Consider the following 23,490-nt stretch of genomic DNA (forward strand, 5'->3'; position numbering starts at 1 on the left):
TAGACTATGAGGACTCCAAAAAACGTTGATTACATTTGCAGAGATGTCTGCATGGCCGCCATTTTGAATTTTCAAAATGGCCGCCTCAAAATATATATTTTGCTCTATCTCGGCTCCTAATAAACTTAGAAACTTCATCAAACATGTTAATCCCATATTTAAAGGGTCAAGGAATCCATTACAAGCATACCTAGATGCCTAGCGTTAACCACTTTTCAATCATCCGCCATATTGGCTTTCAAAATGGCCGTCGAAATTATATTTCTTTCCATTACTACTTATATATGTCGGCTGCATTGCCGAGTGGTGAGAGCGCTGGAACGGCAATCGAAAGGGCGCCGGTTCGACACCGCTCATGAGCATGCAGCTGTGTCTTTGCCAGGACACTTAAAGGCATGCTTGAAGGTGGACATGAAGATTGGCTTCCTTGCCTTCCCGTCCACTTAATCTAAATCTTCAACCACCAGGTGTAAGCGTGGATACGACAAACAAACAAACTACTTATATAGCCTACAGGAAGCTCAAGTAAACGGCTAACCAGTCTTCTAACATTTTTTTTCAGGGATTACTGTACTGGTATAGTTTCCGAAGTATATGCATATCCGTTTGACTGAGAATTCATTTGATGTTATCTTGCTGGAGGTGGTATATTGATAAGGTATTTGTTCTGTCTTTTCAGGGCAAACACAACATGAGTGAAAACTCCACAGATTTCAAGTTGTCCATCACCAATACGAATAAAACTATAGACTGGAATCAGTATATTCTGTGTCAAGAGTCAAGCGTGAGACAGTTGTTCAAAATCCGAAGATTGATTCCTATGAGAAGTTGCTTGAAAGTCTTCTGGAAAGATCAAGCCTACAAGATGGAGAATATGTTGCTCTCCAGGGATTCTCTTAATTCTCTAAAGAAACCATGCTCGAACCAAAAGCAACATGGCATTGAAGTAGTTACCTCAGTGCAACCCATCAGGTTTCCATACAATGAGCCAGGGATCGATTTCAACATGTCATGCCAACAGGAAAATATGCCTCCAAAAACGAGGACACAAACGAACAAGCTCGGAAATGGATACGAGCACATAGCTACAGCAGTGCCATTCACTAGATCTGCAACAGAGCCTCTGTCAAAAGACTGGTGCTTCTTTCAGGTAGATGATGGACAATCTATCTACAAAGTGCGAACAGAGAATTCGGGAAGAACACTCAGGCAAACTGTGGAAATTATTCAGGATCCGGTCCTAATGACAAAGTTGAGCAATGCGATATCTCCAAAAGATGCCCATGCGATAGATATGAGATACCACAAGCTCTGCTGGATTCGGCATGTGTTTTATGTCCTCAGAGATAAAGCCAGTGACAGAGAAATCTATCAACAATGAGTTACCAATGCAGATGCCGTGCTTGATCGAATTGATCAATCTTGTTGGGATCCAGACAGAAAAGCAAGCTTACCTTCCAATGGATGACATTGAGAAAACTTACCTTTTCATGCTTGGAGGCAAAGAAGAGGCAGAGAAACCAGAGAAACACATACCGAAATTGACACGACAGTGGCTGAAGGATAACATTTGTTCAGAGTTGCCAAATATCAAATCAGTGAGACAGAAAGACAGAAGAAAGCCATCTATTCTACACAACCTTGAAGCTTGTGAAGAGATGGTTCACACGACTATGATGCAAAGATATGGCAGTGAAATGGACAAACCAAGATGTTGTACAAGACAGCCAAAGTAATACGAAGCGCCATTGCTAACTTCAGTGATGAGAAAGACGTGACAGACAAAGCATCAGAGAAGATGTTCCGTCTAAGTTCTACGTACAGCCTCATATGTTGGATTTTGGTGGGACCTGAAGAGGAGCTTCGAACAGAGGTGAGAGGTCGAACAGTAGACATGTCAGCACTAACGAAAATCCAGAACATAATGTAAGCTTAATATATTTCAAGGCCAGACGCCAAGTACAGCATTAACCCAAGCAGTCAACGCGTGTCTTCCGGACACTTGAGGTTCGTGAAAATCCACAAGTAGGCTACTGAGGTTGTCATTAAGTGTTCATCATGACACCCGAAACAAGAACCTGGTAATTCTCCTTCATGCACAAAACTATTGTGTATTGTACAACCGAATTCTGCTTTTGGAAACCTTACTTGCCAATCCTGTTGCGGAGAACACCAGGAAGTTCAATGGGCTGTATGTACCACATTTCCTCAAGAAAGGACAGTTTCTCTTCTTTGCCGTTAACACATACTTTGCGAAGGACACAATCAAAGGGAAAGGCACCACACATGGAACAATCACTGCAGTATATCAGAAAGCAAATGTTCCAGGAGAACTGGTCGCACCAAAGCTCGAACTTACTGCAGCTAAGTTATCAATCCTTCCATATCATGTGCCCATTAAGCCATGTGCCAAGCTTAAACCAGAACCTGACAACAGAGCGCGGAGGTTTGAGGCCAATACAACATGTGTTACTCAGTCATATGAACTGACCCAGTTAGGGTGGGTCATAGCATCTACTTTGTCCAGAGCAAGAGAGAATGGTGAACAGAGCAAGATCTCCGGATCGGCAAGATACAAGTCACTCATTTCATCTTGCCAACCACTCACCCAAGTGGGTGCACTGCCTCTGCTACCAGAAGTGGCTCACGAGTGGCCTATTATGCTGACTGTAATTCTACAAGCATTCCGGTTGAAGACGTTAGTCGTTGGTTAGGAGTAACCCAACTGTGATAACCTTCGACATGGTCCTCTACGAAAAGGCAGTGCAGTTGCTAGACGCATGGGTCGACCTGAAAAAAAAATTGTTCTCTGACTGGGTTAGCTGCATGCTGTGATGGCTGCACTAAGAGCTCTCGGAACCTCCATAGAGAGCTCTGGGATTGATGATACCCGGATCGAATCTGATGTGTATGGATTTGCAAACACAAGACAAACTCTCAAGTGTGCGCACTACGAGAGAACTCTCCGTATCCACACTTACATAGCTTTGTATGAACTGGCCTTGGATCAGTTTTTTTGCAGAGAAGCTACAGCAGAAAATTATATTTACTCAAGACCAGCAGATGAGGTCCAGGAGGCATGCACATTGTCATCCGACAACAGAAAAATTAGTCCTGAATCCATCTAGACTGCTCATGGCCATCTGGAACGAATCTTCATAGATGAGGATGTGATGCAGCAATTAAAAGCATGGAAAACGGAGAAGTCCTCTAATGCGATGTTTAAGTCAATGATGAACCATGGATGAACTATGTTCACAGTGTGGAAACGATCTTATTCTTTATCGAGGCATCCCGAAATGCAGATCTCAATCTCCATTTGCAAGCTGGTGAGAAACTGAATAAGTTGTTCTTTGCCCTGGATCGGATAAAGTACAAACGCCTTTGGCCATGGTATATTACAGATATGCATGACCTATCATGTAGCAACAGCTCCTTGATCCACTTCGGCATGGCTACCATCAAGATGAAAGTGGGATTTCACCTATCACCACAAAGATTCTACCTGCACCACAAGCCATCATTCAGCTAGTCCGATGCCAATGTAAAACCAACAACTCAACCCAGAGATGTTTGTGTCGAAGGAACAGCTTGACCTGCACCGACTTGGCATCCAGGCCGGATAGCGACTGTCAAAACAGCGACTGTCATAATGGCGACTTCATAATAGCGACTTCATAATAGCGACTTCATAATTTTTGGATTTATATCATGCCAGTCAGCAGGTTTTGACTTGGAGGCCAAATTTCGAGGTCGCTGTTTTTAATTAATCGAGTTCTTGATGAATCGCTGTCGTGTAGTCGCTCTATTGACAGTCGCTGTTTTTAATTAATCGCTGTCGTGTGGTCGCTCTATTGACAGTCGCTGTTCTGACAGTCGCTATTTGGAACCCGAGCCCACCGACTTGTGTCTGGGCGGGACAGACTGCGAAAATGACTTTGACTGTAATGCTGGAAATGAGACTCAAGACTCCAGCTCAAGACAGTGATGACGAAATGTGAAATAACAACTGTTCAGTATGGTAGTGTTTGTACGCGTGTAGTGACGCACATTGGCAGTGGTATGTTGAAAATGATCCTCGCTATCAGACTATGCAGATATTGTAAATAACAACAGCTGTTAGAAACCTGAATTGTTTTTCTTTTGTCTTTAAAATATGACAGTGGTGTGCAGACTTGCTTTTGATGAATTGCTTAATTAACACAACTTAGCACTAGCTTGTTGAATGAAGTTTATATCTCAACTAGTAGGTAGTAATATAATGAAACATAATTTTGGCGGCCATTTTAAAAAACAAAATATGGCGGATAATTGGAAATTGGTTAACGCTAGGCATCTAGGCATGCTTATAATGGATTCCTTGACCCTTAAAACATAGGATTAGCATGTTTGATAAAGTTTCTAAGTTCATTAAGAGCCGAGATAGAGCAAAATATATACTTTGGGGCGGCTATTTTAAAAATTCAAAATGGCGGCCATGCAGACATCTCTGCAAATGTAATCAACGTTTTTCGAATTCCTCATGGTCTAAGCTTTCCGAAAATGTATAGGTTTGCTAATTTCCCAAAAATTTGAACGAAACTCTTTATATTGACACAGTGAACCTGACTAGAAATCTCACCTGTCTCAACAAGGTGTTAAAAAGATTGTCAATGGTTGCGGTGTTATTAGAAGTTACATCATCATGATATCGGAACAACACTGTCACGTTGCCAGATAGTTCGAATTCACGTGGTTCTGGGAAAAAAATATTGGACGTTATATTTTACTGGGCAAGAATGGTGTTTGTTATTTACAAAATAATATTAAAACATTTGTTATGGCAGTCGTTTATTACAAGTAAACAAGCGTTCTTGTAATTGAATTGCTATTTAAGGCTATTTTAAAAATTAAAGATTTTCAACTCACCTCCAAATTTAAATTCCCCAACTGTTCCTGGTTTGTTGGGATCAGAGTTGAAATCATTTTCGATCTCTTCTAGACTACGATTATCACTTGCCGGGCGGTTCATTTGCATATGTGCCAATAGGGAGCCATCTGGCTGGTGCTCAAAATATGAAACCTCAGGATTCCAGTTTGACAAGTTTGTTGGAGAGCTGAGTACTTTCTCTAAAGCCTACACGTAAAGATATCACCAATGTAAATTATCATGTTAACGTTTTGTTTTTATATACTGTTTGTTTATGTTAGCCTACATTGTTAGCCTGCTTATCCCTTTATGTTTTCAAATGACTTCACGAAGCATTGCAGGACAAAGGTAATTTTAAGTGTTTTTTTTTCTAAAAAGTTCTATAAGGGTATTATTACCTATGGCAAAATGAAAGTTTTGCTTCAAGAAAGTATAAAGTTCTGCAATCACCTCGTCTGTGTACTTGGCAAAAGTGGTCGTATTGATGGTAGGATAAAGGTTGACAACATCACCTATAGGCACGCCATATAGCCTCAAATATGCCACATGGGTTTGTATGGGTAGGTCAGTAGTTGTTTCAACAGAAGGCACTTGAGCGACCGTCAGTGTTGTTAGTGTGATCATACTATCTGGAGGCGCGGTAGTTAACGATGTAGAGAAAGGTCCTCGAGCTAAAAAGAGTTGAAGAATTTCCTTGCAGAAAGTTTTGATTTGAAAATAACGTTTTCACTTGTCAGCAATGCCTAGTACTCGTGCTGCAAGCACAAACAAGCGAGAAAGAAAATTTTAACTAAATTTACGTTTGAGTAATTAAGAATTCAATGATTTTTTGTTAATTCTTGTCTAATTTCATGCTGAAAGCCAAAATTAACTAAATGTATCTAATGTTTTATTTAATTTTCGAAAAGAACTCGATAAAACAATGCAAAATTTACTTTTCATAGGCTACTATGCAATAACATTTTTTTCTTATAATTGCCTTTCCAAGCAAGCTGGACTACCATTACCTGTACTGGCAGACCTATTATAAATATCAATGTTTAAACTTATTGTTACCCAGCGGACATTCCCTTTAACTACTTACAAGGTATCCTACACAATCGAGAACTGTTGGGTAAGCCCCCTACGAATAGTAATAATGAATTGAATGTGTACTAAAAATAAAGTTAATATGTGTATTTAATCTACACTTGAATCGAGTTGATATGAAACAAACCTTTCACTATAACTGAAGGCGCATCAATTCCATACGTTGGGGTTAGAACTTGGTCATCAATCGCGGAAGTTCTCGAATCTTCTGTCAACCCTTTGGGTGTCAGGTCAAGGCCGGGTGAACCAGTTACCCAAACCTGAAGAGAATTCCGATAAGTGATGATTACAGAGTATTTTCTAGGTGTCTAAAGAATATACCCGAAGCTACATTAACCTATATCTATTCTAAAGGCCTAATACAAAAATGATAAAAACTTCTTTATAGCTTGATTACCTGAGCCTGTAATTCAGTTCCGTTTTCGATTGGTACAAATCTGGAAAAAGTTGCGTTGACTCGTGGAACTCCATTTTTGTTGATAGCATCTAAAAACTATAACAAAACAAAAACGATAGGAAAAGTTAAAAAACAAATCTCGTTAACAGGTTTTGTGAAATAATATCAATTTGGCTAAGGACTCAAGTAGGCCTATAGGAGGTTGTAAGAATTAGGAGAAAGCTTCGAAATATCTAATGTCAACACTACAGGGCATTTCGATCATGCATTACAAAGTGCACAACGTAAGTAGAGGTCTGCAGACATCTTGCTCTGCTTTATTCTTTGAGCAATAGACGAAAGTTAGATTCCCTATTCACCTGTTTTCAGAAAAGAACCTACAGTATAGCTAAGATTAGGCGGTTACGTTCACAACAACAAAATTGATGTGGCAAAAACACACTTGAACATGATGCAAGTGCACATGTTTGCAAAAGTAACATACCAAGTTGACAAAGTCTTCGCTTTCTTTGAACGTAGGCGAGAGTGAAGTCCCGTTGAGTGGTTTGGAAAAGTTGGCTTCGCCGACAAATTCCCGCACGACGTGTGGTCCAAAATCGATGTCTTCAGGAATAACATTCGTGTCATTTGGTTGCCAAGGTAGCTGTTTCCAGCCACGCAATTCCTCCAGAACTTCATCTGGATCCGTTCCATTTGGAAAGGTTAACTGAAAAAAAATTGTGTCAAATTCTCTCAATTGGCAACTCAACGTACGAGAAATTTGTTCTTTGATACAGTATTAGCCTATGCATCAGAACTATTCTAGAACAAACATATCTGTATAACAGTATTGTAGCCTATGTGTATTGTTATTAATTATTCACCTAGTTTGTTAACATTCTGCTAAAACTGCAAAAGACAAACTTTGTGCTATAAGTATACAGTACTTTTATGTATGTGATGACAAACAGTGATGTCCGGATGTTTATCCTACGGTTGAGAGGAACTTTCCAACCCTTCTGAAAGTGGGCGGCTCATCATTATCAACATGCAGCAATGCACGATTGCAGTATTTTAGGTTGTTGGCCTATTATGATTTTCCCAACCTTAAAGTGAGCTATAACTTCATCTCCCTGTCCAGGCTGGAAATATTCAATGTCTACTTGGAGTGGATCCGCATCTGGCAACTCTTCGTACAAGGCTACGGTGAACAATGATTTAGTTTGGTTGCTTGCTTCACTCCGGTCGTCGTCAATTAATCCTTGTTTCATTCCAGGATCGAAGGAGCCAACAAAAGGTAGTTTTCCGATGTACGTGACAAAATCTGAAGAATCGCAACACAGTTTTTAAGTGGCCATAATTAGAAGAAGCATATTTATAAACTAAAGCAGAGTGCTTCCAATAATGTCTATCTCGAGTAAAACATGTAAAGAAGCATTAAACCATGAGCTAAATTTGTTCTATTGTGCATTAACTTATAATGAAATTGTCTGTAGCGAAAATTAAAATACATTACAAAGGAAAGATACGCAATACAAATGGGAACTATAAGGCTGTGAATATGCTGCATCTGGAACCAATTGGTTCGTTTGCATTATTGATCGTTATGTTAGTTTAACTCATTCGATTCCAACATTTTTCTGCATTTTATTGAAAAACCCAAGCTATTCTGTAGCGCTCGATTTTTGATATAATTTCCTAGAATATAATAATTTCTAAAATTCTGAATTTTTGTCTCTAACAACTTCAATATTTACACGTGTGGAAACGTACAAAGCGTTTCCACACTGGCAAGCATATCATCGAATATATCATAGGGCCAGAGCAGTCTAGCGCATCGTAGCTGGAAAGGTACCTCAATTTCAAGCTTGCCTGAAATAATGTTTTGGGGAAACACCTTAGCTTTTACTTCATAAACTTGAGATTTGAGATAGAGAGCCGTGATACAGGCCCAGGTGGAACTACTTCTATATTATGTATTATCCACCTTTTATGTTATTTTGACGCTTGCAAAGTATCCGAACGAGTCTGAATATGTAATGATGAGAAATTAACTGTAATCACAATAAGTTTTACAAAAATAAAAATAAACCTAAGGTCTGTAGTTCCACTCCAGGTACGTATGTTGTTACATTCAAAGTTGTTCCATCAAGCACCAACGCCAAGATGTTTTCAGTGGATTCGATCTGACGACGATTTCTCACGTAATGATCGTTAGGGGGCAGTTTATTCAAATTGACTGAAAATACATTTAGTGCAACATTATTAATACAAGCAGTATGATAGCCTACTGAATTGATTTAATTTTTTTTATTGCTTAGGTGTTTTTACCACTAATATTACCATGTTTTTACTGGACATAGGCTACTGTATATAGTCTGGTTTTAGTATTAAGCTTAAATAAATTCCATCATCAACAAATAGTATGATATATTTCGAATCATGAATCAAAATTGAAGCTGAATATTTATCTCGCTTAAAAGACTTGCAAGCTCACTGATAATGTTCCTTGTTTGCGCTGAGCGAAAGTATAATATACAATGCAGTAAAACTTAATAGAAAACACCATTTACTTTCTATGTCGATCATGCGGTTTCCAATGGCTTTCCTGGCCATGTCAGTAAGTTCAAATGGATCATGGTAACCATCGTCCAGTGTGACATTAACAACTCCTCTCACAGTGCTGTCGCCCAAGCGATCAAACCTGATTACCAACAGCAATAAGTTAACTCTTTCAAGTATTCACTGTCAGGCACTTTTGCAAAATGCATAAACCATCTAATAGTTATTATTTACAAATAATTAACATATAACTATGTTATAAATTATTATTTAGCATTCTTGTCCATCTACAGCAGGCCATGATGATATCATCATTTTATTTCGGATGTTCTTGAGCTGACGGAATGTTCCTTACCCTGTGAATACACTACAGTGCACCAGGTGGCCATGAGTGCACCAATGCGGAATTACTTCAACAACTGTCTTCAAAATCAATAGCTGAGCATATGCAACTTCCAGATGAAGCCGTTGCTACCACGAAGTGAGAATTTAGTTTTGAGAACAGTTTAAAAAAACTAGTTAGATAAAAGCAGGACTAACGTTTCTTACTATGTGAAGTTTATATTAAAAAGTTTAACAACCTTAAGGCGTGAGCGTCGGCAAAGTGATCATTTTGCTCTTGTATGTCTTGGGCAAGAGCGTATTCTAAGATAGCAAAGAGATTACTGCTTCGGTTTTGTAAGTCATTAATTTGTTGAACGGTGAATCCTGATATTTCAGCAGCAAAGTAGAAGAATCGAGGTGCAGGAATTTTCACCGTGCTAGGTAAGAATCTGTTGCATAAAAATAAAAATCATTGTATTGTCCAATAAAACATTAGGCTTCAGAAAAAATGATAATTTGTAAAATTTTATTAGCTTTGGTTATGTTTGAAGTTACTTTAATCGTTGAAAGCCCTTAACTACAGTATGTTCAACGCTTTTTATTTCTTTATTTAATGCCAAGCTACGAAACTGTTAATACTTAAGTGCTGCCACATGACTTCAATAATTGATTGTGTTGTTGCTTTGTCAATAGGTTTGACACGCAACAAGGTATTTTTTTTTACTACCCAGCAATATCAAAACTGTGGCAAATACAATTGACACTTATATCGACCTTAAGTTATCCCAATGTTCTTATCTTTTAATTCTCAACTTGTCTAGCTGAGTGTTTTTAATTATAGGCTACTTGTGCACGGCTACTGATTAACCAAAATTACTTACGGATACCCGTTGGTGATATGCACAACACTTTCTTGGACATAATCGACCAATGTTTCGACGTCGTCATAAGTCGTGTGGATGACAAAGTGTACGGTAAGACCACTGAGTTTGTAAGGTGAAAAGTATTGCACTTCGTAGTGAATTTCATGTGAAGAAGGGACGTGAACTAATGCTTCTTCAAGCTAAACAGAAGTTTGCGAAGTTACAAGCAATGTTATGTATTTCGTGTCTCAAAAGTAAAATCTTTTTGGGTAAGTAATGCTTTAGGAAGTAGATAAACGACATAATAGTAATCTTTATGAAAAATAGAAAATAGAGCAAAATAATACATGTAGGCTATGGTCACATCTAGTCGGAACGTACAGGCTATGCAATATACTCGCAATTAGTAAAAAATTAACATTGATTATAACTTAGGAAGGATAGCAGGAGAACAAGGTAAACTTTCAAACAGTTTTTATAAACTGTTTGAATGCACAATTGTTTTGAAAAATTTTTAGGATTGCAATTAACCTACTCGTTTCAAACTTATGCGTATGAAGAAGTTACAGTAGAACAAAAACATGTTGGCCTATGTAATGCGTTAATGTTACTCCACCACATAAAAACGTAGTAAAACATAGGATGAGTGAAATAATTTTAATGAAACAACACAAGACCAAATAAATCATAAAAGCTTTCAAATTATGCTTTTGCTTCCCATAACGTTACATTTTTTTTAAAAGAAAGTTATGAGAATACCAGTAGCTGACTTACCACATCCCCAACTTGAGAAAGTAGCTCATTCCAGTCGTCTGTCCCATTGAAAAGACACACAGCAATTCTGTCGATATAGGAAGGAACTCGAGGGAAGCTCAGCTCACCATTGTAGTATTCTAAAATTGAATCATTGTGTTTTACTAAGATTTCTACAAAATTGATTTTGACTTTTTACGCACTTACAGAGAACAGCCCGGAAGAACTGCTACAGTTGGCTCAAATTACAAATTATGGAGACTTTTTATTGCCACTATTCTCAACTCAACTGCTGTAAAATAAATTATTCATTATGCACTAAAACATTTTGGAATCTACAAATCTATAAAATACGAGTTTACTTACTCATAATCAGAGATGGACTTTCTGGACCACGAGCTGAAAAACAACATTTGCATAAAAACTTTTCAGCATATTTTGACATGTCACTACAGATGTAAAATAATACATCAATTAGAATTTTCTTTGAAATAGTGGAAGGTTGCATCCATTTACCTTTTACTATGACGAGTGGTGCATCAATCCCATACATTAGTATTAACTGGTCTTGCTCAACGGCAAAATTTCGTGAATCTTCTGTTAAACCTTTAGGAGTCAAATCAAGGCCTGGCGATCCGGAAATCCAAACCTGCACACAACGTGTTGTCAAAGTTAAAGACGCACCCAAAAGGTGATTTACGATAACTAGCTACTGGACTTGTGTGGACACAAAATTACGGTTTTTCGTGCAATGGTTTTCTTGCCATTCTGTAGAATAAAGGTACATTTTTACCATCTCCGAGATACTTTGCAATGTTAGTTTCCGTTTATCCGAATTGTTGCCATTTATCCGAGTTTTGTACTTATTGCAAATGGACACATCTTGTGAAAATTGAAAACAAAAGTCTTAAAGTACAAGTTATATTTATGTAGGCAATATCACATACTTGCGCTTGAAATTCTGTTCCATTTTTGATTGGTACAAATTGAGAAAATGTTGCGTTCACCCGAGTTCCATTAGCATTGATAGCATCCAAAAACTGAAAACAGCATGTTAATAAAGTAAATTAATAAAAACAAATATATGAAACATTTTCTTCTACAAACAAAAGTGTATAGAAGACACAAGTATGTAACCGGACTTACCAAATCGACAAAGTTCTGACTGTCGGTTCCAGGTACCATCGCAGAGTAGTTGAGTGGTTTGGTAAAGTTGGCTTCGCCGACAAATTCCCGCACGACGTGTGGTCCAAAATCGATGTCTTCAGGAATAACATTCGTGTCATTTGGTTGCCAAGGTAGCTGTTTCCAGCCACGCAACTCCTCCAGAACTTCATCGGGATCCGTTCCATTTGGAAAAATGAGCTAAAGGCCAGAAAAAGGTGGATAAACAAATATATACATATATGATATGTTTTTATATGGCACTTCATTCATCGCAGATGTGCGTTGCTCTCAACACTTTACAAAGCAGACAACGCAGCTCAGCCGAATAGAGGCGCACCCTATACTATAGTACATTAATGTGTATCCATGCTCTTCATAAACATCACACTAAAAATAATTTTTCTGCTTTCTCAAAAGTTAAGTCCATTTAATTGTTTCGATAGGGCCATATAACAAACAAACAAAGTGAAGGAAATTGCCAAAACAATGCATGCATTGTAATTTGTAGGTTAGATTATGGCGCAATTAGAATAGTAGCAAAAAACTTTTTGCGGTCATCTAGTCAGCCACCACACCATAACATTAAATCTAATTGCACGTTCATACACACAGATGTGTAGAAACAGGCACGCTACTGCAACCAAAGAAAAGAGAAGAGTCACTGACATTGAGAACTAGCCGTTATTGGTCTGAATCGTAATCCTCCGACTGAGAAATCCGTGGATAAAGATTCAAACCAACGATCAATACGTGATTGTAGGCTAAATTACAGCAGTCGCCAAAGTTTTTAATAAAATGATGGTGCAAAGAACATAACTAAAATACGCAGGCTGATAGGCTATTGCTATCTCATCAACCTTAAAATGAGCTACTGCGTTGGCTCCCTGTCCAGGCTGGAAATATTCAATGTCAGCTTGGAGTGGATCCGCATCTGGCAACTCTTCGTACAAAGCTCGGGTAAAAAACGATTTCGTTTGGTTGCTGGCTTCACTTCCGTCGTCGTCGATTATTCCTTCTTTTATTCTTGGATCGGCAGAACCAATGAAAGGCACTTTTCCAATGTAAGCAACAAGAACTGTAAAATTAAACAGATAATTTGAAAAACTTAGTTGTAAAAGATCTTTTTTGAGTTAATGGCTTTTTATAATCAAGATATTGTATTTTGAAGGCGAGAACAATGTAGTTGAGGAATTAGTTAAAAAAATCAGTTTAATCCGAAGTAACAACCTACACAAACGTATGCCTAGTGGCAGTGAGGTACTAATCTAATTACAACTGCTAACTCCTTTGTTTGATACATCGAGAGCTAATCCAAATAAAAACCATCAATCGTAGTATAATTGCCGTTTAATTCGATGCAAAACTAATGATGTTATAAAATAATGAAAAATATTAAGGACTCATTTGAATTACAAACCTTCAGGTATAACGGGTGGCACGTATGTTGTCACATTCAAGTTGGTCCCGTTTAGAGTCAATACCAAGATGTTTTCATTGGTTTCGATCTGTCGACGATTCCTTACACGATGGTCGGTAGGGGGCGGCTTATTCAAGTCGACTGTTTATCAGAGTTTCATATTAGGCACCGTTCTTTTATAAAATCAAGATTTTCCACGTTCAATGTACGCGCATGTAACTGACTGTTAGCTTACATTACCAACAGCGTACTGCTCACGACTTAGCTTATCAAAAACATACTTGAAGTAGCAATTACAACATCTTCAATTGATTATCTGGTGAAAAGTGCTTTTTGGAGCGATCGCTTACTTGTAATGTCAAACACGCGGTTTCCAACAGCTTCGCGCGCCATGTCGGTGAGTACAAATGGATCGTGATAGTCATCGTCCAGTGTGACATTGACAACCGCCCTCACAGTGCCATTGCCCAAAGGATCATACCTGATTACCATTGTTAAGATTTGCTTGTTAAGATTTTCGACTAAAGTTGATGTAAAGCAGCAGTAGAACGGTTAAAAACAGCTGAAATGGTGTGTGCTGAGATGAAAAAGAATTCTTTAATTGATAGAAGCGAATCGAGTGCAAATACATACATCTGGTACATTTACCTGTCGACGTATGCTTCGCGAAAGTGATCATTTTTGCCTTCTACTTGTTGAACAAGAGCCCAAGCTAAAACTCTAAATAAATTGCTGCTTCGGTTTTGCAACTCGTCAAGTTGTTGAACGTTAAATCCTGATATTTCAACAGCAAAGTAGAAGAAACGAGGAGCAGGAATTTTCACTGTGCTGGGAAGAAATCTGATGAAAGACAAAAAACACAAGAGTTGTGATTAAAGTGTTTCTTCAATCAACAACAGTTTAAAACAAAACCTTCACTGCAAAGTTGTAAGACCTGGTTTCTTTAAAAACTCATGATATGATTTTTCAGTGAGATTCACTCATTCACAACTAGGGCTGGATTTAAGTGATAAAAAAATCATCTGCAATTTACCAACGTTCACATTATGATTATTTTTGTCGGTATTGTATTGGCAAGATGAGCAGATGCAATATCAAGTCACTTGGTAATAATGAAGGTTTAACAAAAACAATCAAACAAACGAGCAACATTAAATGAAAGTATATGGCGTAGTGATTACAGTCACCTAGTTAGATTACAGTTGTACCTCTCTCACTGGCTGCGGAAGTGACTTCTCATAAAACACAAAGAATTAATCATACTGTCTCTAAGAAAACACTGAGTTTAGAGGCAAATAGTCCAGCTACACTAAAGCATCTTCTATTCTCAACTGAAGATGGTGGGAGAGAGGCAACGCAGGATTTTAGATTATTAAGATCTTTGGAACACTCTTCGCGGGCTTCGTAAAAAGAGATCTCATTTTTATGTGAGTCAAGGCGTTTCTTGGACTGGATGCAAAAAGAATTTGTAGAATGCAGATAGAACTTCATTCAATAATTCTGCTTTGAATTTTTTCTCTGGATGTTCCTCGTTGACATCATGGTCATTTTTATCACTCCAATATCCTCCTTGAGGAAAAGTATGATGTAATCTTGAACAGATCATTTTTCTTGGGATAAATCAAGGAAGAAGAATCCACCATCTGATCATAATGATCTTGAACCTCCAAGTACATGTTAAGCCTAAATATTCTTTCATTTCTCCTTCCTTTGATCCTCTTTGTTACTTTAGCTAGCAATTCCATTGATATGGACCATTTCTTTTTCATGGATTTCTTGAGGGTGTATTCTAACACTTCACTTTTGAAAACTGTAGCATCTCTCTGGCAAATGGTTTACTTTTACTTCAATTATGTCAAGGCTCTCTGCAAATCACGAGGAACTTTGACCCTTTGTTCATTCAGACCCTTTAAATCCGAGTCAAAAAGTGCAAAACGCAGCTTATAAACAGTTGATTTTATTTTCCAAGTATATAGTTGAATCCAGCCCTATTCAAAACATCTGAATACTTATATAAAAAAATCAAATCGATCAATTTCTAACTTGTTACAATCATGTTTAAAAGATTTAGGAGGAAATATCAGTTCAGCAGACTTTCGCTTAGAAAAAAACCCAGAGATGTTGCCTAAATAGTTTATTTTAAAGTACTTACGGATAACCATTTGTTATATGAAGAACACTTTCTTGCACTAGTTCTTGGAGTTTTTCCGTGTGGTTATAGTCGGTGTGAATTACAAAATGCACGGTGAGCCCATTAAGTTTATAAGGTGAAAAGTACTGGGCTTGAAAGTGGATTCGATGAGGGGGAGAAGGAATGTGCACCATGGCTTCTTCAAGCTACAGTTTAAATATAAAATATTGTTACGTAATGTAATGTATGACAAGCGTATTCACTCATAAGTAAAAACAATCGTAGGCCTACAGGAAATCATATGTTGTAAATCTGTATGATACGCAGTATAATACAATCACGCAAGATATGAAAACCAGTACGACTTCTGCGTAGCAGTAGCAGAACATACACAACTAACTTGCAAAATAATTTTAAAAACAAAATGATACACACAAACGAGTTATGTTTTTCCTTTCAAAAATGAACTGTTAAAATTAGTAAAAAGCAATAAATGCATACCACATTAGCGACTTGGTCTAGTAACTGTTGGCCATGATATGTTCCATTTACAATACAAAGGTTAATTCTGTCAACATGAGGAGGAATTATGGGGAAGCTTAGCTCTCCAGTGTAGTGATCTAAGATTGCAAAAGAGCATGTTTAAGTTAATCGTAGCAAGCCAAGAACCAAAAATGATTCATTTGCTTTATCTTGTGGTTAAAGAATTGAGAACGCTTATTATTACACAATAAACAAAAGATGCTGCAAGGCTACACCTACAAAGTTACAAGATTTAAATTACTTAAACAATGTAAACAACATCACACTAATTCAAAAAACAAAACAATTTATTAAATAGAACTTAAACAACGTTTGCAAACAAACTCTTACCAATTGGAGGAGGTGGCTCGTCAAGCAAAACAGTAATATTCAAATTTCCTGCTTTGAGAAGTATCGGGTCTATAAGTAGAAAAAAGAACATTTTGCAATTTGCCAAAGAAGCATAAAAGTGTTTTACGCTACAACCTACAAGTAATAAAAATACTTCCTGTAAATAATTCGTTAAAGTAACTTGGCTACAATTGGCTGGTGTTAATGCTTTGATTCATATAAACTCAATGGACTAAAGAAATGTGGTAGCTTAGCTTTTTGTTAACAAGTACTGTTAAACACAACCTCTAGGCAGTCTTGCTCATTTCAAGGATCTTGTTTTACATGAACGTTTTTAATTTACAAAAACCAATAAAGCATTGCGTCTCTGCTTACATGTTGCATTGGGGTTGTCCATAAGGGCCTGTCGCATCCGTTTGGTCATTGTGAAAGGATCACTCGGGTAGTTCAATGGAGTGGTGAGATGGAAATATAATTTTGCTTCTTCTTCAACAGTGAAAAAGTTACTGGAAAAGTCAAAGAGTGTTATATGCATTTTTCTGTATACCGAGGTTAATTTTTAATCGCTAAGTGAAGATTCTATAAAAAAATATTTGAGCAACAGCAAATTGTTTCCAAACAAGCAAACAAGTCTTACTGTCTGCAATGCAAGTCGGTGATTGGTCCAGCTATACCAGGAGCGCCATAAACCTTATTGTAGAGATCTCTTAAGTTATTTCCCAGCAGGTGGAGCGTGGTACTGTTGACTGCTTGTTCAGCGAAGGCTGTAGCCTCGTTAGCCGAGAGATTGGCAACGATGGCTTCACCATAAAACCAACGGTTAGTGGGAATAGCGACGCTTTCCTTTTCATACCTTTGAAAAATGCAAAACTTGCGTCAAAAAGTTGTTTTGTTGCATGTTAATTGTCGTAATTTGACCTTAGTTCAAAACTGAACAAAAGGTTGTTTGAAACAAGATTTTACATGTTTTCGACGAAACATTTTAAGTGGCAATCAGCAATTGTATCATCATTGTATTGATCAAGGCACAAATGAGCTTTTGTTTGCAAAACTTACAAAGTCTATGGAATATGAAGTGTATTTCCATCATTCATATGGATTGTTGAAAAGTTACTTCTAAACCCGGAAGAAGTGTTTTGCGTACTTTCTGAGATACCACCACGACATACTTCAACGGTTGTTTAGAATGTAGCCAAAGCTAGGTTAATATTTTCAGTCAATTTAACTACAATTACAGTACGGTATATTAAAAGTTACATCAGTGAGTGTGACGCTGCATCATGTTGGTCAACATATTCTTCAGCTATTTCTTCCAATTCAAAATTGTCAACATCAGTTTCAACAGTGAACTGAGCTGTTATTCCGTCAGGGTACGTCCACGAAGGAGCAAAGTATTGAACGTTGACTGTCAACTCAGGGTGAGGACTGAAAACGTCTTCCAGCTAAAAAACGTATGTTGTAATTATATTTCGTGGACGGTCGATTGACTTTCTTAGATAATTCATTTCCAGTATGACTAGTTTCTAAAAATAAGGATGATGGTTTAAAAAATTATGTTTTCTTAATCTGTTCTCATGCGCTTTTTCTTGCCAAAGCTGATTGTTCGAAGAAAGAAACATGCAAACGTATAATTACAGAAAACATTCATGTGACAATACCTGTGCCAGATTTCTACAGTAGGCTACCACCTTTCTGGCTACTTGCTTATTCGTTTACTTGTTTAAAGACAGAAGTAGCCTACAAAGGTCAATTGCTGGTTAAGAAGTGATACAAATTTCACGTACTAGTTCAGTTGTTGCGTTTCTCAACCGTTGGAAGGAAGAAGAATTAGAATATTTCATGGCATCTTTAGCTGATATGTTGAAAGGCACTTCAATGAACGTTACTTCTCCATTGTAACCTGTGTATTCACGATAAAACGCATTAGAAGCCCATGCGTAGAGGTACTAAATTTTTTCAAGTCAAAGTAATATTTTAATAAACACAGCTGTTAGTAAATACTTACCAGTTAGGTTCGTTATCGGAGTCAAACTGTGCAAAGGTGGCAAGGTAACTGCAAAAAAAAGATATTTTATTAAAAAATTCAAAATCAATATGATAAAATGTGATTACGATTATCGATAAAATACTGGAATGCAAAGTAATTTATAAGGCGTAAATTGAAGACGCAAGTAAAAGTTCATACTTTTGATTAAACTTACAATAAATTTCAAGAGAATTTGAAAGGACAAGTTCAGTGATTTTCAAGTTTTGTTCGGAAAGAATTTCATTGACGATGTCTTGGAGTTCTTGAGGTCCAGTGTCGTCATATTCTGACATGACAATGTCGAAATAAAACTTCTTCGATCCGTCTATCTTGGTCTTCGGATCCACAACAACGTTTTGAATAAACCCAGAAAGCAAGTTTCTGTAGGCAGGTGTGGCCTCGAAGACCCGCGAGAGCTGAGAATTTTTAAGATATTAAAATCGAGTTTAAACACAACCAATGCGAATTGATATTGACAAAAATAGGTTTCTGCCCAAATTGATTTTTAATTCTTGCAGTATTGATGTTTTTAAAAATGGTTCGTAACTTACCACGGAAAATATTCGAAGTTTCTCTGCTGTCGCGCTCCCTTCAGTCGCGCTAATTCGTCCTCTACCTTTGTACTTTCTTGGCTCACCGATGCGAACTGTCTTACCATCGTAAGGACCTTTTTAGGTATAAAAGTATTTTATTATAACAGTGAGAAAAAGATCTTTAACCTGTCGCAAATTTAATATTACTATTTGTACAGAAGAAAAGTCAACTGCTTTGCTCTAACAATGTCGTACTGTACACTTTATTTAATAAAGTGCATTCGTTTTTTTTCTGCTGATCACGCTTCATTTGAAGCATTACTTGACTTTGTTGAGACAATGTTAACAGTTATATAACATTAGAATTTATGGTTATGCTTCATAGATGGTTTATGCATTTTGCATAGTGCCAGTAGAACAGCACACATTGCATACCAGTAAGAGAAGCTTGAATGAGGTCAGAGGCAGTGGTTTTGTTGAAGTCGTATGGCGAGGTATCGTCTTTCATCTGAATCTTGAAATGTGCTACAATGGTATCTGACCAGTTGGAATTTGATTCAAAGTACTGCATTGTGGTTGATGCTGCAAATAAACAAATGTAGGCTATATTACAACAGCAAAAATCAGTCTGTTGCTACAGTAAGGGGGGCACACATAAAACACGTCATATGAAGATAAAGTACAGCTTTTTGATCTCAAAGCATTAAGTATCATACATCCCGCAGTGCAAGTAAAAGTTATTTTTTTATAACATTTGAAATTAGCTTGACTCAGCATTTATCTACATTTACCAATTACAGCCTTTTAAATTTAACTGATTTTAAACAGCTTCTATAAGAAATGGCAACAAGATGTTTGAAAAGACAATTCCTTTATTTTTGACTTTCATCACTCAGTTTTACCGACTGCTGAAATAGCTTCTATAACGGACAGTAATTATTGTTTCCTCATGAAAATGGCACGAAATGATACTGCCAGAATATTTCAAGATCTTGCTATCACTAATTTTATTACACATTTTTTTGCTTTTTTGTCATTCATCCATCTTACAGCAAGAAATCATTGGCTTCAATCACTTAGGTGCAAGCCGTTCCTGAAGGTTAAAGCGTCGGTAATAAAAGATATGACACGCCTGATTCAACATTGCATAAGTTTTTAGCATACAATATGTCCAGCATGCCGATAGCTTGACATTGAATATAGTCAAAAAAGTTATTCACCAAGATCAATCAGTGGTGTGAGAGAAGTATCATTGAGCATGTTTTGTAACTGCGTCGTTATATCACCATGCAGTTGACCTCTCTTGACATCGTTGGGTTTCAGAATAATGTGACGAATTTCTTCTGGTGTCAACCCCCTGATCACAAATTTTCCTGAAATGACCACAAAAGTGTTTTAATCCAATATTAAAATTTTAGATGCAAAAATAAACTAGGCGTACAGTTTTTAGTTTCCAAAAGCACGTCCGAAAGTACAAGCACACCTAAGACTGCATTCTGTTTTATTGTTTCACAAATAAAGATTTCTTTAACATGGCTATTATAATTGGTCAGTTGTCCATGATACTTACCAAGAATAGGAAGACCGACAACTGTTCCTTGGGCTCGGATAATAACAGAATTTTTCGCAATGGGAATTTCGTTAAGTTGATCATTAAAAATACTATTCAGACTTTCTGTCAACTGATCAGGTGTGATTGGAATATTGAAGCCATCCAACAGCAAGGTAAACTCAACAAGTACTAGCGATGGCCTGTCTTTGTCCAAAGACAACTGCAAAAAAAAGAAAATTGCGATATGCCGACTAAACACTTGCGATGTAATTTGAATGTCAGATTTACTGTTGACATGCTGCTCTTAATTATTGTAATTAAACCAAACTTAGGATTTAAGTTACCTTGTTGACTTCGACTGTAGCTGAATAGCCCATTTCTTGTACAGCATTTTCGAGTGAGTTTTTGATGATCTCACTGAAAGAATCCAAAATTTTTGAATCTTCTTTTGCAATCAGTTCCTGCTCTGCTGGGTTAATATTTTCCAGGAACAATTCTCCTTCCATCGGTCGTAAGGCTTAACAAATAAAGCACTTTAAACTCTGCCTACCCGGAGGTTAGATGTTATCTCTAGATAGCTATGATTAAACACATGAAAGGAAAAGAACATTTTTTCAATATCTACTTTAAATGTACACATGAACAAATTGAATATAAGCAGTTCATAGTCTAGGTTTTATCAGTGCCATGCTGAACAAGTGGAGTCTACTAACATTGTTTACAACAAAATTAGCTTCTTTATTTATTTAGCGTTCAGTAGTGAGTAGCCCATTGGTTTCAAGCTTACCTGGCACAGTTACAGAATTGTTTCTGATGGTTAAGTAAGTGTCTGTTTCATCAATTAGTTTTTGAAGAACTTCAGCGGAAGAAAGAGTTTCGCCTTCAGGTTGAGTCATGAGAACAGCAGCTGATATTCTGAACGTGAAATGGAAAAATTGATATAAATAAACTTTAACTTGTGCACTCTGGTTTGATTTTGTATCCTATTAACAACCATAGTCTAAGTATCGTAGGTAAAATGAGGCCAGGAAGTACGCTTTCATCAATGATATTGTCAAATGAGTCTATTATTGTTAAGTTTAAAAATACAGTTGAACTCGAACTCGCCATATACCTAAAGAAAAGAACCTTCGAAAAGGTGTAATTATGGCAAAATATCACTACGTATATAGAGTATAGACGAAGTCGCAAAAGCCAAATTTTACTGTATTTAAAGTTTGATCTTAACGGCTATAACTTAATGTACAAATCTATAGCGACAAACCTAGATGCAGGTGGTGAGGCAGGGGCAAAGTATTGAGCCACAAATTCATTTTCGAGACCAGACATAGCTTTTATTTTTGTGAATAAAGTTTCTGTTAATTTCTTCACAAAAGTGTGATTTTGTGATGAAGACCGATAGACAACGTTGTAGACATCAGGAGGTGGAATGCGAATGTCTAAAGAAATTGTGTACGTGGATCTCGGGGCAACCTGTTGCGGTGATCCTGGCTGACAGTAGCGATCCTCTATACGTCTTGCAGGTATAAACCCAGCAGCTAAAATAAATAGTCACGATGAACAAAAAGGCAACGCAAAAGGAGATAAAAGACAAGTAAAAAAGATAATAGCGGTCCGCTCCAATAAACTAGTTTGAGAAACGCATGGCTTTGCAAACAATGGAACGGTAACATCAATCAAGGATCGCTTAACTCTCTGGAAGTGCGATTGAGCAAAGCAGTTCAAGAACAGCTCTCCATTTAGTGATACCTAGTGAATGAGATGATTTACAGACAACAACATTTCAACAAGCAGAAAGTTTGCTCTATAAAGCTCGGTCCCTTGCCTGCTTCAGTGGTTCAAAGCTTTGAAGCCTTTTACAAGTACGAGAAACTACTAGAACTTAGCTTTTATAGAGGTATTCTCATTTCCAGAAATAAGTTTCAGAAACAACGCTTTGCTATGAAAAGATTATCAATTTTTTTCTATAATCAAAAAGAAGAAACTTTTGCTGTAATAAACTCCCAAGAACTTGATGTCGTATGTTAATTAACAAAAAAACTATCAGTAAAAACATGAGAGGATGATAAATTAGTTATGAATATCATTTCTGACCATCTTTACTTCTCACCTTTGATAACGACGGCCATTTGGTCTACATTGAACAAGAAAGTTTCAAAGCCATCTTTGGTTTGTTTATTTATGGATGCAGGAGTTGCCTTGTAATCGTCTGTGGCAGAAGTAATTGTATACAAAATTTTTAAGCTGTCTCGATCAGCCGTTGCTGCCACATCTGTGAAGCTCCATTTCCCTCCAGGAGCAATGTATCGTGTTTGGACTGAAAGTTGTGATATCCTGGGTACCTGGTTTTCAAGTATTGGATTTAAGTTAGATTTAGCTACTATGTTGCTGAGCACTTTTTTCATATTTTGACTTACTATTCCACGAAGCAGTACCCTGATGCCATCATCTAAATCAACAAGTGTCGCATTGACCAATCCATCCCCAATATTATCCATTATTGCGCTTCCATTAAACAATCGCTGGCCTGAAACAATTTGAATTAGAAAGCTACATTGTCTTGTACAAAGCCTTAGTCTCTTTTTCCCCTTTTTATAACGGAATGAAGAGGTTCAAATAAACAACACATAAGTTAAACGACAAACAATGCAAGTCATGATTAGTTTCACCTGCAACCGTGAACGTATTCGGTATAAGAGAAAATCCTTTGGGTTGATTTCCATTCTCGATGGCGCTTTGGACGAGATACTCCAACAAGCATGGTAAACCGGTATCGTTTGCTGAGAAATGCAATGCGTTAAAAAAATTTCAATCACAAATAAAGATTTAAGCTGGTCAAAAATTCCAATGCTCTTCGTCTATATTAAATCACAATTCTTTTTTACTCGATTATTTGTATTGATCTATCACTAACA

General features: G+C 37.1%; 1 protein-coding gene across 1 annotated transcript in view; it reads right to left on the minus strand.

Annotated features, from left to right (window-relative positions):
• The window catches only part of LOC145779008 (uncharacterized), a 42,704-nt gene extending 22,385 nt beyond the window's left edge, over positions 1 to 20,319 (minus strand). The window contains exons 1-31 of the mRNA XM_082590590.1: positions 20,244 to 20,319; positions 19,459 to 19,605; positions 19,042 to 19,157; positions 18,666 to 18,906; positions 18,249 to 18,364; positions 17,722 to 17,906; positions 17,102 to 17,317; positions 16,840 to 16,970; positions 16,465 to 16,533; positions 16,093 to 16,211; positions 15,613 to 15,797; positions 14,109 to 14,300; positions 13,811 to 13,941; positions 13,461 to 13,601; positions 12,901 to 13,118; positions 12,023 to 12,241; positions 11,824 to 11,916; positions 11,393 to 11,525; positions 11,243 to 11,275; positions 10,898 to 11,016; positions 10,142 to 10,323; positions 9,518 to 9,709; positions 8,948 to 9,078; positions 8,467 to 8,613; positions 7,481 to 7,698; positions 6,880 to 7,101; positions 6,396 to 6,491; positions 6,126 to 6,258; positions 5,360 to 5,580; positions 4,909 to 5,116; positions 4,622 to 4,737 (exon numbers count right to left, since the gene is read on the minus strand). Coding sequence (XP_082446716.1) covers positions 4,622 to 4,737; positions 4,909 to 5,116; positions 5,360 to 5,580; positions 6,126 to 6,258; positions 6,396 to 6,491; positions 6,880 to 7,101; positions 7,481 to 7,698; positions 8,467 to 8,613; positions 8,948 to 9,078; positions 9,518 to 9,709; positions 10,142 to 10,323; positions 10,898 to 11,016; positions 11,243 to 11,275; positions 11,393 to 11,525; positions 11,824 to 11,916; positions 12,023 to 12,241; positions 12,901 to 13,118; positions 13,461 to 13,601; positions 13,811 to 13,941; positions 14,109 to 14,300; positions 15,613 to 15,797; positions 16,093 to 16,211; positions 16,465 to 16,533; positions 16,840 to 16,970; positions 17,102 to 17,317; positions 17,722 to 17,906; positions 18,249 to 18,364; positions 18,666 to 18,906; positions 19,042 to 19,157; positions 19,459 to 19,605; positions 20,244 to 20,283 — 4,710 coding nt within the window. The 5' untranslated portion in view covers positions 20,284 to 20,319. The remainder of the gene's footprint in view (positions 1 to 4,621; positions 4,738 to 4,908; positions 5,117 to 5,359; positions 5,581 to 6,125; positions 6,259 to 6,395; positions 6,492 to 6,879; positions 7,102 to 7,480; positions 7,699 to 8,466; positions 8,614 to 8,947; positions 9,079 to 9,517; positions 9,710 to 10,141; positions 10,324 to 10,897; positions 11,017 to 11,242; positions 11,276 to 11,392; positions 11,526 to 11,823; positions 11,917 to 12,022; positions 12,242 to 12,900; positions 13,119 to 13,460; positions 13,602 to 13,810; positions 13,942 to 14,108; positions 14,301 to 15,612; positions 15,798 to 16,092; positions 16,212 to 16,464; positions 16,534 to 16,839; positions 16,971 to 17,101; positions 17,318 to 17,721; positions 17,907 to 18,248; positions 18,365 to 18,665; positions 18,907 to 19,041; positions 19,158 to 19,458; positions 19,606 to 20,243) is intronic.
• Positions 20,320 to 23,490: the final 3,171 nt, after the last annotated feature.

This window comes from Aplidium turbinatum, chromosome 10 (assembly GCF_918807975.1).
Source record: "Aplidium turbinatum chromosome 10, kaAplTurb1.1, whole genome shotgun sequence".
In the NCBI taxonomy this organism is placed as follows: Eukaryota; Metazoa; Chordata; class Ascidiacea; order Aplousobranchia; family Polyclinidae; genus Aplidium; species Aplidium turbinatum.